We start from the raw sequence: 14,046 nt of genomic DNA, 5'->3' as shown, positions 1-14,046 counted from the left end.
AAAACCCAAAACTATAAAAACCCTGGAGGTTTTTATAGTTTTTATAAAAACCCCAGGCATGCGCAAATATTTCATGACAAAGATGCCAAAAGCAATTGCAACAAAAGCTTCTGCACAAGAAAAGAAACTATCAATAGACAGAAAACCTACAAAATGGGAAATACATTTTTGCAAACTATGCATCTGATAAAAGTCTAATATCCAGCATCTATAGGGAACTTAAATAAGTATACAAGAGAAAAACAAACCCCATTAAAAAGTGGGCAAAGGATGTTAACAGATACTTTTCAATAGAAGACATACATGTGGCCAAAAATCATATATAAAAAAAGCTCAACGTCACTGATCATTAGAGAACTGGAAATCAAAACCACAAGGAGATACCATCTCACACCAGTCAGAATGGCTATAATTAAAAAGTGAAAAAATAACAGATGCTGTCAAGGTTGTGGAGAAAAAGATATGCTTGTACACTGTTGCTGGGAGTATAAATTAGTTCAGTCCTTGTGGAAGACAGTGTGGTGATTCCTCAAAGACTTAAAGACAGAAATACCATTTGACCCGCCAATCTCATTACTGGGTATATGCCTGATGGAATAGAAATTGTTCTATTATAAAGACACATGCACGGGTATGTTCATTGCAATACTATTCACAGTAGTAAAGGCATGGAATCAACCTAAATGCCCATCAATCATAGACTGGATAAATAAAATGTGGTATATATACAGCATGGGATACTATGCAGTCATAGAAAAGAAAGAGATCGTGTCTTTTGCAGGAACATGGATGGAGCTGGAGACCATTACCCTTAGCAAACTCTAACGCAGGAACAGAAAACCAGATACCGCAGGAACAGAAAACCAGATACCGCATGTTCTCATTTGTAAGTGGGAGTTAAATGATGAGAACACATGGATACAGAGGGGAACAACACACATTGGGACCTCTCAGGGGGTGGAGGGTGGGAGGATGGAGAGGATCAGGAAAAACATCTAATGGGTGTTAGGCTCAATATCTGGGTGATGAAATAATCTGTAGAAAATACCCGTGACACAGTTTACCTATGCAACAAACCTGCACATGTACCCCTGAACTTAAAAGTTAAAAAAAATACGCTGGAAGCTACACATCACATTCAGGATAGGACTACCCCTGGGGAAGAGGGAAGGTGACTGGAAATGGAGCGAAGGTGAAGGAAACCTCAATCTTTTTCTGTAAAGTTTTCATTCCTTAAAAGAAAGACAAAGTAAATATACCTAAATGTTGACAACATTGAAATCTGAGTAGTGAAAACACTGGTGTTTATTATATTTAATGCCAAGGACATTGTAGGTACTCAATATTATTTGTTGAATGAGTATGCTTTTCTGTTTTAAAAGTTTCTCCAACAAACATACACAATTCTCAAATTAACAGAAAGTGCTACAAGAGCAAAGAAAAGGAATGAAGTGAGGTGGGGAAGGCTTGAGAAATCCTTGTGGAAAGAGTGATTTCTGATCTATACAGACCTATACCACCATACATAGGGTGCAAGCTAAAGACATAGTTCTACCTCCATCTTACCTTAATGCTCTAAGGTTCTGGATAAGCATCCAGAAAATGATCTTGAACATTTAGTCCTTTCAAGTAAATACCGGATCCTCAATTTTCTCTTCCAGCAGACACTGGGTGGTGCTATTGTCCAAAAATTCCTCCCTGTCACAGATTTATTACTTCAATCTATAGACATCTCCATAACCAATGCGTCTTGTGGGTCAAAGTGCTGGGGATTAGGGATACAAAGGTGAATAGCCTTAGTTGTTCTGTGATTATTATAAACTGATTGCTATCGTGTTCAGTGGCCGAGAAAGTTGCAAATGTGAGTTTTACATTTCATAGGAGAGCACCACTGTCATAGAAATGTCCAGTTGTAGGGGTGAATGGCCCTGAACCACCCACCCTTACCATGAGCACCCCTACTCCACGACCTGGCCAAGGATTAGAGCAGACAACACCGAGGCCCACTTCCAACCTACTGTTAGGTTGTCATAGCGTCCTTAGGCCCCAATGGCTATAAAAAGCTGAGAGAGCCTAAATACCGGTCATTCGGCTTGGACTTCAGTGTTCCAAATATTCTAAGCTCCCTGGGCAAGATATGTCTGCTTATTGCAGAGGCCTCTGTTATTGTGAAAGAGTGAGGGTACTTAGGATGAAGGGAATGTGGACCCTCAGGACTAAAGCAGTGGGAGAGGCCCGGGAGGTGGGGCCTGGGGAGGCGGGGTCTGCTCTGACGTCACCAAGCCCCTGATCGTAGAGGAGATGGTGGGCGCAGGCTCTGGAGGCTCAAGCGGAAGAGGGGAAAGAGGTGAGTCCGGCAACCCTCGGCCAATCAGACGGCTGGGGCAGAGCCTGCTGTGGGGAGCTTCGCGCTGCAGGGCTCTGCGCGGGAACGCTAACCTGGTCCGGAGTGAGCCTGGGTCTAAGCCCCGCGGACAGTTTTTCACGAGTCTTATAGCCTTCGGGTGAGCACCTGCGGCCTCGCAGGAGCCAGAGGACCATGGGGACGGGGAGGCGTCCGGGTCGTGAGGCGGAGGATGCTGCGCCTTCGGGAGCCAGAGGGGCCGGGGTTGGGACTGGCGCTTCGCGTCTGCGCCGCCGCCCGGCGCGGCGAGTCCGCGCCTTTGTCTTCCCCGGGCGCCGCCTTCGGCGTGCGATGTCGAGCCCTGCCGGGGGCCGGTCCTGGGAACAAGACCCGGGGGTGGGGGGTAGGGGCGGACCCTTAAAGTGGCCCGTCCGCGGTAGCTGCAGGTCAGAGGCTTCGAGGATGAGGAGTTTGGGGCCCCCCGGAATGGGCCCTCTGGGGCTGGGCCCTCATTCCCTTCCCTCCCGTGGCCGTTAGGCTGGGCGCCAGACAACGCTAATAGTTATATGAAAAAGTATGCACTGCTATCCCTCCCCCCTCCCCTCACCCCACAACAGTCCCCGAAGTGTGATGTTCCCCTTCCTGTGTCCATGTGTTCTCATTGTTCAATTCCCACCTATGAGTGAGAATATGCGGTGTTTGGTTTTTTGTTCTTGCGATAGTTTACTGAGAATGATGATTTCCAGTTTCATCCATGTCCCTACAAAGGACATGAACTCATCATTTTTTATGGCTGCATAGTATTCCAGGGTGTATATGTGCCACATTTTCTTAATCCAGTCTATCATTGTTGGGCATTTGGGTTGGTTCCAAGTCTTTGCTATTGTGAATAATGCTGCAATAAACATACACGCACCAGCATGGCACATGTATACATACGTAACTTACCTGCACGTTGTGCACATGTACCATAGAGCCTAAAGTATAATAATAATAATAATAAAGAAAAAAAAGAAAAAAAAAGAAAAAGTATGCAAACTGCTTCTGACAGACTGGCCTATGCGCCCGGCCCTGCTATTATTTATTTGTTAGTTCCAGTTTCCCAGCTCGGAGCTTGGCGTCTGATCGCTTGGCAGAGGAGGGTCTTAGGGCAACCTCGACGGGATGGAGGCATGTTCGACACTTCTGGCTGCTTGGAGGCCTCTCCATTCTACCCCAGGGACTAGACGAAGTGTGTTATTCCACCAGGGTGGGGCCGGGCTCGCTCATGAGAGCTCTGCCTTCCGATTTCTGGGATATCCTATTGTCTTTTTTGGACAAACTCAGGACGCTCACAGGGCACCAGGCATTTCATCAAGTCCATAGCCACGGACCTCTGAGTCTCATCTCCTTGCCTGTCTCTTTGCAGAGAAAACATGGTGAAAGAAGACTCACTTCTATTTGGTTTATCCCATTCTGCTGAAGTCGTGGGTCTGATCCTAGTTAGCTGTCTCTTCTTACAACGTTTACAAACCAGTGCCACAAGGAGCTATTATGAGGCGTGTATTGTAGTGCCTTAATGTACTGTCGTCTTTGGGGATTTAAAATAGAAAGAAATTAGTACAACTTATGCCACTCTGTTTTGTGTGCTGCTCCCCATTTCTCAAGAAAAACGCCAAAAACCAAAAGTAATTTAATAGAAAGTGAAGATGCTCAAATAGTGCTATCTCCTGTTACAAAATCATTACCTGTTTAAAGCCAGTCTTTATTTTTTCTTCTATCCCTATCTGCTCTTGTGCTTCTATCACCTCAGTTTTACTCTTGCTGTGATTTTAAGAGTCGGACATATTGGCTCCGGGTTTCTAGGGCATCTTGGTTTCTAGTGCGTTCTGATGTAGTGGCATTTACTGCCTATCAGAAACGGGCTAATGATGTGGAGTTGAAATTATTCTAACAAAAATATAACTTTTTTTTTTTTTTTTGATAGAGGCTTGCTCTGTTGCGCAGGCTGGAGTGCGGTGGTGTGATCTTGGCTCACTACAAGCTCCCTCTCCCGGGTTCAAGCAATTCTCCTGCCTCAGCCTCCCGAGTAACTGGGATTACAGGTGCGTGCCACCATGCCCGGCTAATTTTTGTATTTTTAGTAGAGACGGGGTTTCACCATGTTGGCCAGGCTGGTCTCGAATTCCTGACCTCCAGTGATCCACCCACCTCGGCCTCCCAAAGTGCTGGGATTATCTAAGATCTGTTGCTGTTTTTCTGTTAAAAATAAGCAGGTAGAATATACATTGATAGGAACTGTGAAATTTTTTGCTTGTGACCCATTAGTCCGAAGATAGTTCTGCCATGTACGTTTTCTTAAACATGTTTTTTTCTTTTCAGGCTTTCTTCTAATCAAGATGAGTGATAAACCAGACTTGTCAGAAGTGGAGAAGTTTGACAGGTCAAAACTGAAGAAAACTAATACTGAAGAAAAAAATACTCTTCCTTCAAAGGAAAGTAAGTCATGGGGGATTCTAATGGAAACAAACAATAGAGAAAGTTAATACGTTCACTAAATAAACCTATCTTCTAGTAAATTTTTGATGCAAAGTAAGCAGTAATTAGAGTACCATGGTATTTAATGCAGCAGTTAAAACTATCAAGTAGTTTTCTTCTGGTTCTCACATGATGGGCCCAATAGTGATGGGGGAATAAAAAACTAGTTTCTTTTTGGAAAATTATTAAAAACCACGTTAAAACCAATCTTGGGATATTGGATGTAGCACTAAAAAACACTAGTTTTTGTCTACTTTTGGGTATTTGGCATTTTTCTGCATTTAGAAATTTGAGTCCATACTATTATCCCTGAAGAACCCTGTAGACTCAGCAGTTTTGGCCTTCTATATGTGATGACAAGATAAGGTGAGACAACAAATTTAGATCTTGGTATACTCAAAGCTCTCAGATTCAAGGGATCGGTTTTGCCCTCTGGAGTTAGAGCCTGCTGGAGAAACTCTAAGCATATTCACAAAAGCCGAGGGGCACTTTTTGTTATGTCACTTTTATTTGAGAGTGGCAACATTAGTTAAAATTATCTGAAAGTGTATAATTTCCTAACTGTATAGTGATAGATAAATCTGAAGAAAGTGCTTCACTTACTCCTCTGTCTTGAATAGTCTGAAAAAATGACAACAGCATTTGGAAAAACAAACCCTACAGTTGATGTAGTTTCTAATGAATGTTCAGGTGGTTAAGTGCACATGCATGCATGCACACACCCCACTGTGAGTTTTTTGGTTAATGCCTTGGCATTCTAAATTTAAAGCAGCCTTCAATGACTTACAAAGAGCTCTTTTGGAAGAAGCTGAACTTAGTCTTAGGAAAATTCTTTTGTAATTTTTTGTTTCTTTTTTCCCCCCAGCTATCCAGCAGGAGAAAGAGTGTGTTCAAACATCGTAAAATGGGGATCTCCTCCAAAGAGCATATTTCAACATTGCCTGACAGTCTTGGTTTTAGGCTTGTTTTTTTGTAAACCTATGTGTTTGTAAAGATTTCAGGCATCTTCTGATTTCTTCTTAACTGTTTTCCCTGGCTAAGGTAGTGTTTCCTTAAGTTCCATTTCAAATTTCCCATTGGTATGTAAATTCCAAATGGCAGATGCTGTCAATAATCTTGCCATGGATGACCTTTGTATGTTTAGTCCTTGCATCTCATACAGGATAAGCCAATTTTAACCTTCTACAATGGATGCCTCAATTGTTTCATAATCTTCATGAAGATGCATCCTTTGGCAGCTTCTTATAGTTTATTTTCACTTCCAATGTAGCAATAAAATAATAAATATAATAGTTATCATGTGACTCTTGTGGTTCATTCTGATAGGTAGTCTAAGGAATGAAAAGTACACAAAGCTACACTTTCAGCCAAACAAAATGATTGAAGGAAAACTTTTAGCAGATTATTCCTGGGGGGAAATACTCAATTCTGTCCAGGTCCAGTGGGTCCTGACTTGGGGGTGGTAGGTGCTTTTTCTTTAGAGTTGGAATCACAGAGTTAAGAGAACCTTGGGAGAGAAGGTCATGTGGACTAATCTCCTTATTGCAGAATGGAGAAATGAAAACAGGGTCTGATGTGATCTGCTCAAGGTGAATAAGGGCTGGAGTTCAAGCTGGGCTCTCTTGCCTTCTGGAAAGTATTTTTCAGCTTAATGGGAGTTAACATCCAAGACTGAAGTTGGATGGAGAAAGGGGCAGGAGGCACTTGCTAACAAACCCCATATTAAGCACATTACATCTTCTAATGACCTGTAGCACTGAAGTTCTGGTATGATTTTTTCTACTGAACAGAATTTGCTGTTTTATGAACTAAACATTTCTGGTGTTCATGGTGAGCATAAATGCTATGGATGAATTTTGTCACCTGTGACCCCCCGATTAATATGTTGAAGCCCTAATCCTTAGTGTGATTGTACCTTCAGATAGGTTGTTTCAGAGGTAATTTAGGTTATGAAGTGATAACGGTCAGGGCCTCATCCAATAGGACCGTGGCCTTATAAGGAGAGAGAGAGAGAACAGTCTGAAACATGTGAGGACACAGCAAGAAGGTGGCTGTCTACAAGCCAGGAAGAGAACCCTCACCAGAATGTGACTGTGCTGGACGTTGACTTGAGATTTCTAGAATCTAGAACTGTGAGCAACTAAATTTTTGTTGTTTAAGTCACCTAGTCTATAGTATTTTGTTATGGTAGCCCGAGCTAATACAATAAGGAATATGTATAAATGCATGCAATTTAATTCCTGCCTTTAAATAATACTTTTATCCCTTTTAAAAAATTATTTTATTTCATTTTTATGAGACAGGGTCTTGCTCTGTCACCTAGGCTAGAGTGCAGTGGTACAATCATAGCTCCTGGGTTCAAGCAATTCTCCTGCCTCAGCCTCCCGAGTAACTGGGATTACAGGTGCGTGCCACCATGCCCGGCTAATTTTTGTATTTTTGACCTCCTGGGCTCAAGCAATCCTCCCACCCCAGCCTCCCTAGTACCTGGGACTACAGGCACATGCCACCACACCCAGCTAATCTTTCTGATTATTAGTAGAGATGAGATCTTGCTATGTTGCTCAGGCTGGTCTTGAACTCCTGGGCTCAAGCAATCTGCCTGCCTCAGCCTCCCAAAGTGCTGGGATTATAGGCATGAGCTACCATGCCCAGCCTACTTTAATCACGTGTATAAAAACAAATCACTTATAATCCCACCAATTAGAAGTATTAACCATCCAGACTTGTGATCTGTTAATGTACATATCTTCCTACAAAGACGGATTATACCATTCATACCTATTTTCAACCTCAAATATTATCTTACCTCCCCATTTCTAAGGGCTCACATTCTTAAATAATCAGTGGGATTACATGAAGTGGAAGCTGTTTTCTCTGCTATAGCTTAAAGTTTCGAAATCAAAATGGTAGGTAGGTCAACTTTGATCAAGTGCCAATGAGGTGACACAGTCCCAGGGCTTAGTGTAGCCAGAGGATTTGAGCCTTGGAAGTAACCATGTTAGTCTCCAGTACCTTATCTCCTGCCTGAGGCAATTGTCCAGTAGAGTCGCTCAGCCCCTTGCAGTGATATGCTGCTTACATTGTGTCCAAACGTGCCTCCCTGTAGCTTCTATCCAATAGTCCTGGGATTGTGTGCTGGAGACCTAGAGAGGGTAGTTAATCCATCCTTCAGAATTTGAAGTCAGCTGTTGTGTGCCTGTCCCTATGTCTCCAAGTCTTCTGCAGCTGACTATTCTCAGATCCTTCAGACCCAAATTACATACACGGGAAACCATCCTGGTTGCAGATCTGCTCAGATTTGCTAATTATCAGGTCTCTGAATCCTGATAATGATCCTATCATCCAACACATTTGCTCCCCTTTCTGTGTTGTCATTTGCAAATGTGATAAAGATGCTATTTATCTATGACAGGTTCAGCAACCTCTTCATTTGCACACTAATGAAGCTCAAAGGAAAGCATGAACATTGTCAGGTGACCTGAGGTTGAACAATAACTCCTAGTTAGTTGCATCTGGTAGCCATCCTTTTCATTGAAGTCTTGATTTGTACCCTGGATAGTGTAAGTGTTAAACTGAGTGGGAGCAGATGAGAAGTGTGTGGCGGGAGGTGAAAGACATGTAATTACTAAGTGAATACTCATACAGAAATGAGATGGGAAAAACTGCAGTTGCTCATCTGCAGTAGTTTTGCCCCACGTTTCTCAAATATTTAATGTTGGGCTACCCTTTTAGTCACTAGGTTTACTTCTCTTTTCAATCAGGGGGAGATTTTTTTCCAAATAAGCAAAGACTGAGATTTAGGTCCCTGAATCCATCTATTATCTGCAAAACTGGCAGTTCCAGGGCTTTGTTGTAGCAGTTGCATTTATATGGAAAGGAAAAGGCTGAAGTTAAATGATTGTCTTCTTTTATGCATCTACATCCTTTGGTAATCACTGGTCAGTGGCTTTACGCCTTTATTCTGTCAGTGTACATAGGCAGATATGACTTTAATTACTAAGAACAGAAAAGGATGAAATGTCAGAAAGAAAAAATATACTGAAAATTAAAAGAGAAAAATCTGCCAAATAAAACTTCATGCCTAATTCATCTTTGCAAAGGGTAAAAAAGTTTCATTTAGTATCATGGCTTAAAATTCCCATGAAACTGTGCAGGCCAGTGAGTTTTATAAACACTCTTAGAATTTAACCAATGCATATTCATACCTAAAAAGAATATCTTGCCTTTGGAGTCTTAAATGTGTAGAAATATGTTTCATTCTTGCCTTAGTAATATTCCCCTGTTTGAACTTGGGCAAGTGACAATCTTTTGTGGTTCAGATTCTTCCTCCATAAAAATGGAGATAATAACATTACTTCACAGAGATCTTGTGAAAGGTAATTGAAGTGTTCTCTGTAAATCACTTAGAACAATGCCTGGCACAGTCGCCAGTCAGTGGTGACTCTTTTTATTACTATAGCAATGCCTGGTTTAATTGACACCAACCAGTATGAGTGTCGGCTATATGGGTGGTAATGAAAGAGAGTGCAATAAACTGGCAAGATCAGAAGTAGGGTAAGTTCATTCAATCTTCTGGTTAATACGTGCCACGTGGACTCTACCAATGTTCAAGGGATTGCTATTTTCAGTAATAATAATTGTAATTAGTCTTCAGCTTTACCATTGAACTGAATATGTTGTTGTCCCCAGTCATATCAAATGGTGACGAAACATCTCTAAAGAGCCAGGAAAACTACTGACATAACTGTGTCGTCACTAACTAAATGCAAAGGTATTGATTAATGGAATCGTGAAAATGTCTAATATATAACTGGATGTTTTACGTGTGGAAACGGCACTCAGATGGGAACTTTCCCTCTAAAAGCCATATCCTCTTTTAGTTCTCTGGAACTGCACCTTTGTTTTACACTGAAGTCTGCACCTCCATGGTATGCAAACTGTTCACAGGAATAGTCTTTCCTCCAAATTCCGTTTCAGAGAACTTTTCTTCACAATATGATGCAAGAGGTAGGAGACATGCTTACTTACAGCTTTGGATTCATATTCTGAAATCACCACAATGACAATAAAATGAAAAATCAAACAAATAAATGAAAAGTAGACAAAAACTTAAAACTAATTTTCTCCTCAATTTACAAGGCTGAACAGCTAGAAGGGCATTTATTGGTTCAGGACTGGTCACCTGCTCACATTCTGAGCCAATGGCTGAGGCCCAGGGCTGAAGATACTTCATTAGTTGAGCCAGTGGAGAGTGGGGTTTGGGTGCTCTCATTGGATACTTCCATCCTAAGTGATGCATACTCAGAAGACATTAAGCTTTGCATTAAAAATGATTGTAGACTGGGAAATAATAGAATTAGAAAAATGTGAATGAGTTAGAGTCCTTAAGTTTCTCGGAAGCTTGAAAAGGGTGCTGTTCACTTAATTTTTGATTTAGCTATTTCTGCACTGTGGGTTTTTGTTATGTATTTAAATGAATTCTGTAATAGAGGTAATGTTGAAAAAAGATTGTATAAGGTCTGCTTGTTCCATTAGTAATGTTTGTCTCAGTTTGATGCTTGTGAATTGTTATTTAGAGCAGTAAACTATTTCTCTTATTTTTTGTGTGTAATGCGATTTAATTAATAACATTTCAGGTACAAATTTGTAATCACATTTATAAATGAGCTGCTCAGATTTTTTTTTTTAGTATGCATCCTTCAATGGGTATCAACATCATGTTATATTTTCTTGAAATAAGTTTTGTTGGCTGCGCACAGTAGCTCATGCCTGTAATCCCAGCACCTTGGGAGGTCAAGGCAGGAGGAGAGTTTGAGTCCAGGAATTCGAGACCAGCCTGGGGAAACATGATGAAACCTGGTCTTTACAAAAAAAATACAAAAATTAGCCGGGCGTGATGGTGTGCGCCTCTAGTCCCAGCTACTCGGAGGCTGAGGTGGGAGAATAATTTGAACCCAAGAGGCAGAGGTTGCAGTGAGATGAGTTCGCGCTACTGCACTCCAGCCTGAGTGACAGAGCAAGACTCTGTCTTAAAAAAAAAAAAATTCTCTTTAAACCGAGATCCATCTTATTAGCAATAAATCACCGGATCTTAAAAGTCTGACAGGAAACAAGATTGGAATTTGGGATGGTACCTTCTTGGTGACCTCCATTTCTTCAATTCTTCTTAATCATTAAATCCTTGTTTGGTTCAATTTCTGGTATTTATGTTTTACATTTATGTATTTGAGAAATGTTTCTGAATGTATTATCATAGATTCTTGAAGGGTATTTTTTTAACTCCAAAATATTTCCAATTTCATAGATTCAATTTTTCTCCATAAGGAGGTTTCTTAGTGAATTGGGGTAATGTTTTCTTCACCCAACACCACTTATTCACCAACACTAACATTCAGAGTATTTTGGGGATCAAAATACTGTTAAGAAAACAATTTTAAATTTCGTACGTGTTTAAGGATTTGTAATATTTTTACAAGCATCTCAATTTCTGTTTGTGTTGTCTGCTTGGAGCCTGTGGTTTGGCCATTGTTCCTTATGCACATTCACTGAAGGTGTTGATCAGCACTGAAGATAGGAGCCAGACGGCCAGGTCCTTTGATGCCCAGGAGCCCTCGGCCACCATGTCAGGGAGTTCCTGCTCAATCCAGGGTGGCTTAGCCCAGAATAACAGTACATTCTGAGATGGGTGAGAAATGGTCCACAAGTGGCCACCGTCATTCCTCCGAAATAACGGACTTGGGCTCAGGAAGTCAAGCCCTCTTCAAGGAGCGTGAGCTGAAATTGCTAAACTTTGGGAGTTTTCAGTGACACCCTTCAAAGTGCTCACGGTGTGGCATGGATCAGCTGGGGAGAGCTGATACGGTTTTGCCCTGTTGGGTATCTATCTGTGTCCCCTTGTCTGAGGTAGGCAACCGGGGCACTTAGGCCCGCAGATGCCCACTGTGATTGGTTGACATGATGCCAAGCAACAGGATCATCCAATCACCTTCAACGCAGGGAGGATTGCTGACGGTCTCCCTGGGTGACACTTCATCCAATCAGATGTCGAGTTGGCCTGTGACGTAGAGCCATGCAGCCATACCAAAGTGCCCCCCATTCCTAAATGGCCATTTTGATTAGTTATCTTTCTAGGTTATCATTATGGTGATATTATCAATGTCCTGATGTTTACCTTTTTCACTTTCATTCTGCTGCGAGTGGATAGAGGGATTTTCCAGAACTTCATTATGTGTGATACGGCAACAGAGAAAATGAATACGCTGATATAAGAAGCAAGGTAACCCTCCTAAACGAATTCAATATGTCTCCCATCACGAATTCATGTAAACAAGCAAATGAGGCCCAGTTACAGTGTACATACAGCTAAATAAAATTTTCAAGAATCCATTTATTTTCCAGCTTCCTCAACTCTGAGATCATTATTGCAATTCATTCTTTTTTCGCCCTGACGATGATCTTTTTATTTCCTTTTGAACAGAAAAACCTTCCTTACTTCGAGGAATGTGTCAGTAGGAGTAGGGAGTGTCCACGGAAACAGCTCATGCCCTAGTGTACAGTGGTGCAGCCAATGAGTGACCTGCAGTCTATGAGCAACAGTCATTGTCCCAATTTGGAGGGAGTGACCCAGGCTGAATCCACAAGAGCCTTTCTGTGATATTCAGCATGGCGATTCAAGGGGTGGCGGTGTGATTCTTTACCTGATATTTTAGTTTTCAGTGTTTGTAATCATGGTCATTTAAGGATATGAATTCAAAGCTAGGAGTAGTATATATTCCTTGCCCCTAGCATCAAGCTATTCAGAGCATTGTCAGCCATTAGGAGAAGTAAGATAATGCTTATTTCCTCAAGAGATTTGCATATTAATATTCATGTTAATGTTAATATGGCTACCTTTCATTGTGCTTTCTTCTGGGTCCCAAGTCTATGTATTTTTAGCATTTTTTTTCTATAAGTGTATTGCTGAATTTCAGAGCAGCTGGTGACTTTCCCATTGCTTTTCTTTTCAATGGATTTCCAGCTGCTCGAGTATGCGGACAAGAGAACATACTCTGGGACTGCAACCCATAGGAATTTATTATGTTGTTCCTTGAAGCTCAATATGTGGCCATTTTTGTCAAGTGTTTCCTGTGAATTTTCAAGCATCTTATAACCAACCCTTCTCCTTCATATTTAGAAACCAGTAAAGGATGGCATTCTCAGTCAAACCATGAAAAAAAAGCTGGACAAACGACAAATTCAAAGTTTTCCCGAGCCCATCAGAAGTGGGAAAGAACCACCCCAAAGGGCCCAACCCATAGCCACATAGATTATTCCACCTTTGACAGAGGACCGCTTGGTCAAGAGGGAAATGGGGGCAGGACAGGATAGTAGCCAGAGCTTCCCTGAGTAGTGTCGATTGGAAGTGGGGGAAGGTCACCTCCAGAGCTATACTTGGGATCCAAAGAGATAGGATATAGTATCAAGAATTCCCCTCAACGAGATTTGTTACTTTCTGATTTTCCAGAATATTAGAAAAATGTTATGAAAATAGTTGAAGAGAAATACTCACTGCACAAGGAGACCAAGAAAACCCCGCACGAAATCAGCCGCAACTAAATCCCTCTGGACGATGCCACCAAGTGGTCCTACATGTCCGGAACAACACTTTGAAAACCAAAGACGCTTTGCAGAACCCTCTTCCTTTCCAGAGACAAAGCTGTGTACCTGGTCCAAAATACCACATCTCACTCAGTGATATTTCTAATTATACTGATTGTTTTGCTGTAAAGTGCCAATGTTTCTGTGAATTAAGACACATGAATAAATTTCTAAAGTTATCCTTGCATATCTGTGTAATTAGACAAGTCTTTTTGAGAAACCAAATCCATCGGGATATTTTATGCTGGAGTGTGTGTTTTCCATTTGTAAATTCAGAAATGAAAGAGGAGCATTAGTAAAACAGGCTTAACCGTGAACTCTTATTGGGCTGTGGGGAGTGAAGAGTGAGGGGGTAAGGGGACTGACGCCAGTGAATTATAGGAAGAAAGACCAAAGGGGTGGTTTGATGTGAAGATCGGAGGAGGAAGCTCACACATTTGATATGGCATTTCATCGGGTGACTGAGAAAAAGGGGAACCTAGTGAGTAATCATGATGTAATGCTTTGGTTTAGAGGAAACACAAACGAAGGGAAACAGCTTTGCT

At 41.6% G+C, this 14,046-nt stretch overlaps 1 protein-coding gene across 4 annotated transcripts; it reads left to right on the top strand.

Annotated features, from left to right (window-relative positions):
• Positions 1-2,279: 2,279 nt before the first annotated feature.
• On the top strand, positions 2,280-6,157 carry TMSB15C (thymosin beta 15C). 4 transcript variants are annotated; one of them, XM_054471586.2, is made up of 4 exons: positions 2,280-2,347; positions 4,311-4,428; positions 4,706-4,822; positions 5,727-6,157. In XM_054471586.2, the coding sequence occupies exons 3-4, from the start codon at positions 4,723-4,725 to the stop codon at positions 5,762-5,764; spliced, it is 138 nt and encodes a 45-aa protein (XP_054327561.1). In that variant the 5' UTR covers positions 2,280-2,347; positions 4,311-4,428; positions 4,706-4,722; the 3' UTR covers positions 5,765-6,157. The 4 variants fall into 4 exon arrangements, with proteins under 4 accessions (XP_054327561.1, XP_054327560.1, XP_054327562.1 ...); XM_054471587.2 differs by lacking the exon at positions 2,280-2,347 and adding an exon at positions 2,375-2,504; XM_054471585.2 differs by lacking the exon at positions 4,311-4,428 and having other exon boundaries at positions 2,286-2,347.
• The last annotated feature ends 7,889 nt before the right edge of the window (positions 6,158-14,046 follow it).

Source organism: Pongo pygmaeus, chromosome X (assembly GCF_028885625.2).
Source record: "Pongo pygmaeus isolate AG05252 chromosome X, NHGRI_mPonPyg2-v2.0_pri, whole genome shotgun sequence".
NCBI lineage: Eukaryota > Metazoa > Chordata > Mammalia > Primates > Hominidae > Pongo > Pongo pygmaeus.
The sequence above is the reverse complement of the archived record's forward strand: the minus strand, read 5'-3'. Positions and strand labels throughout refer to the sequence as shown.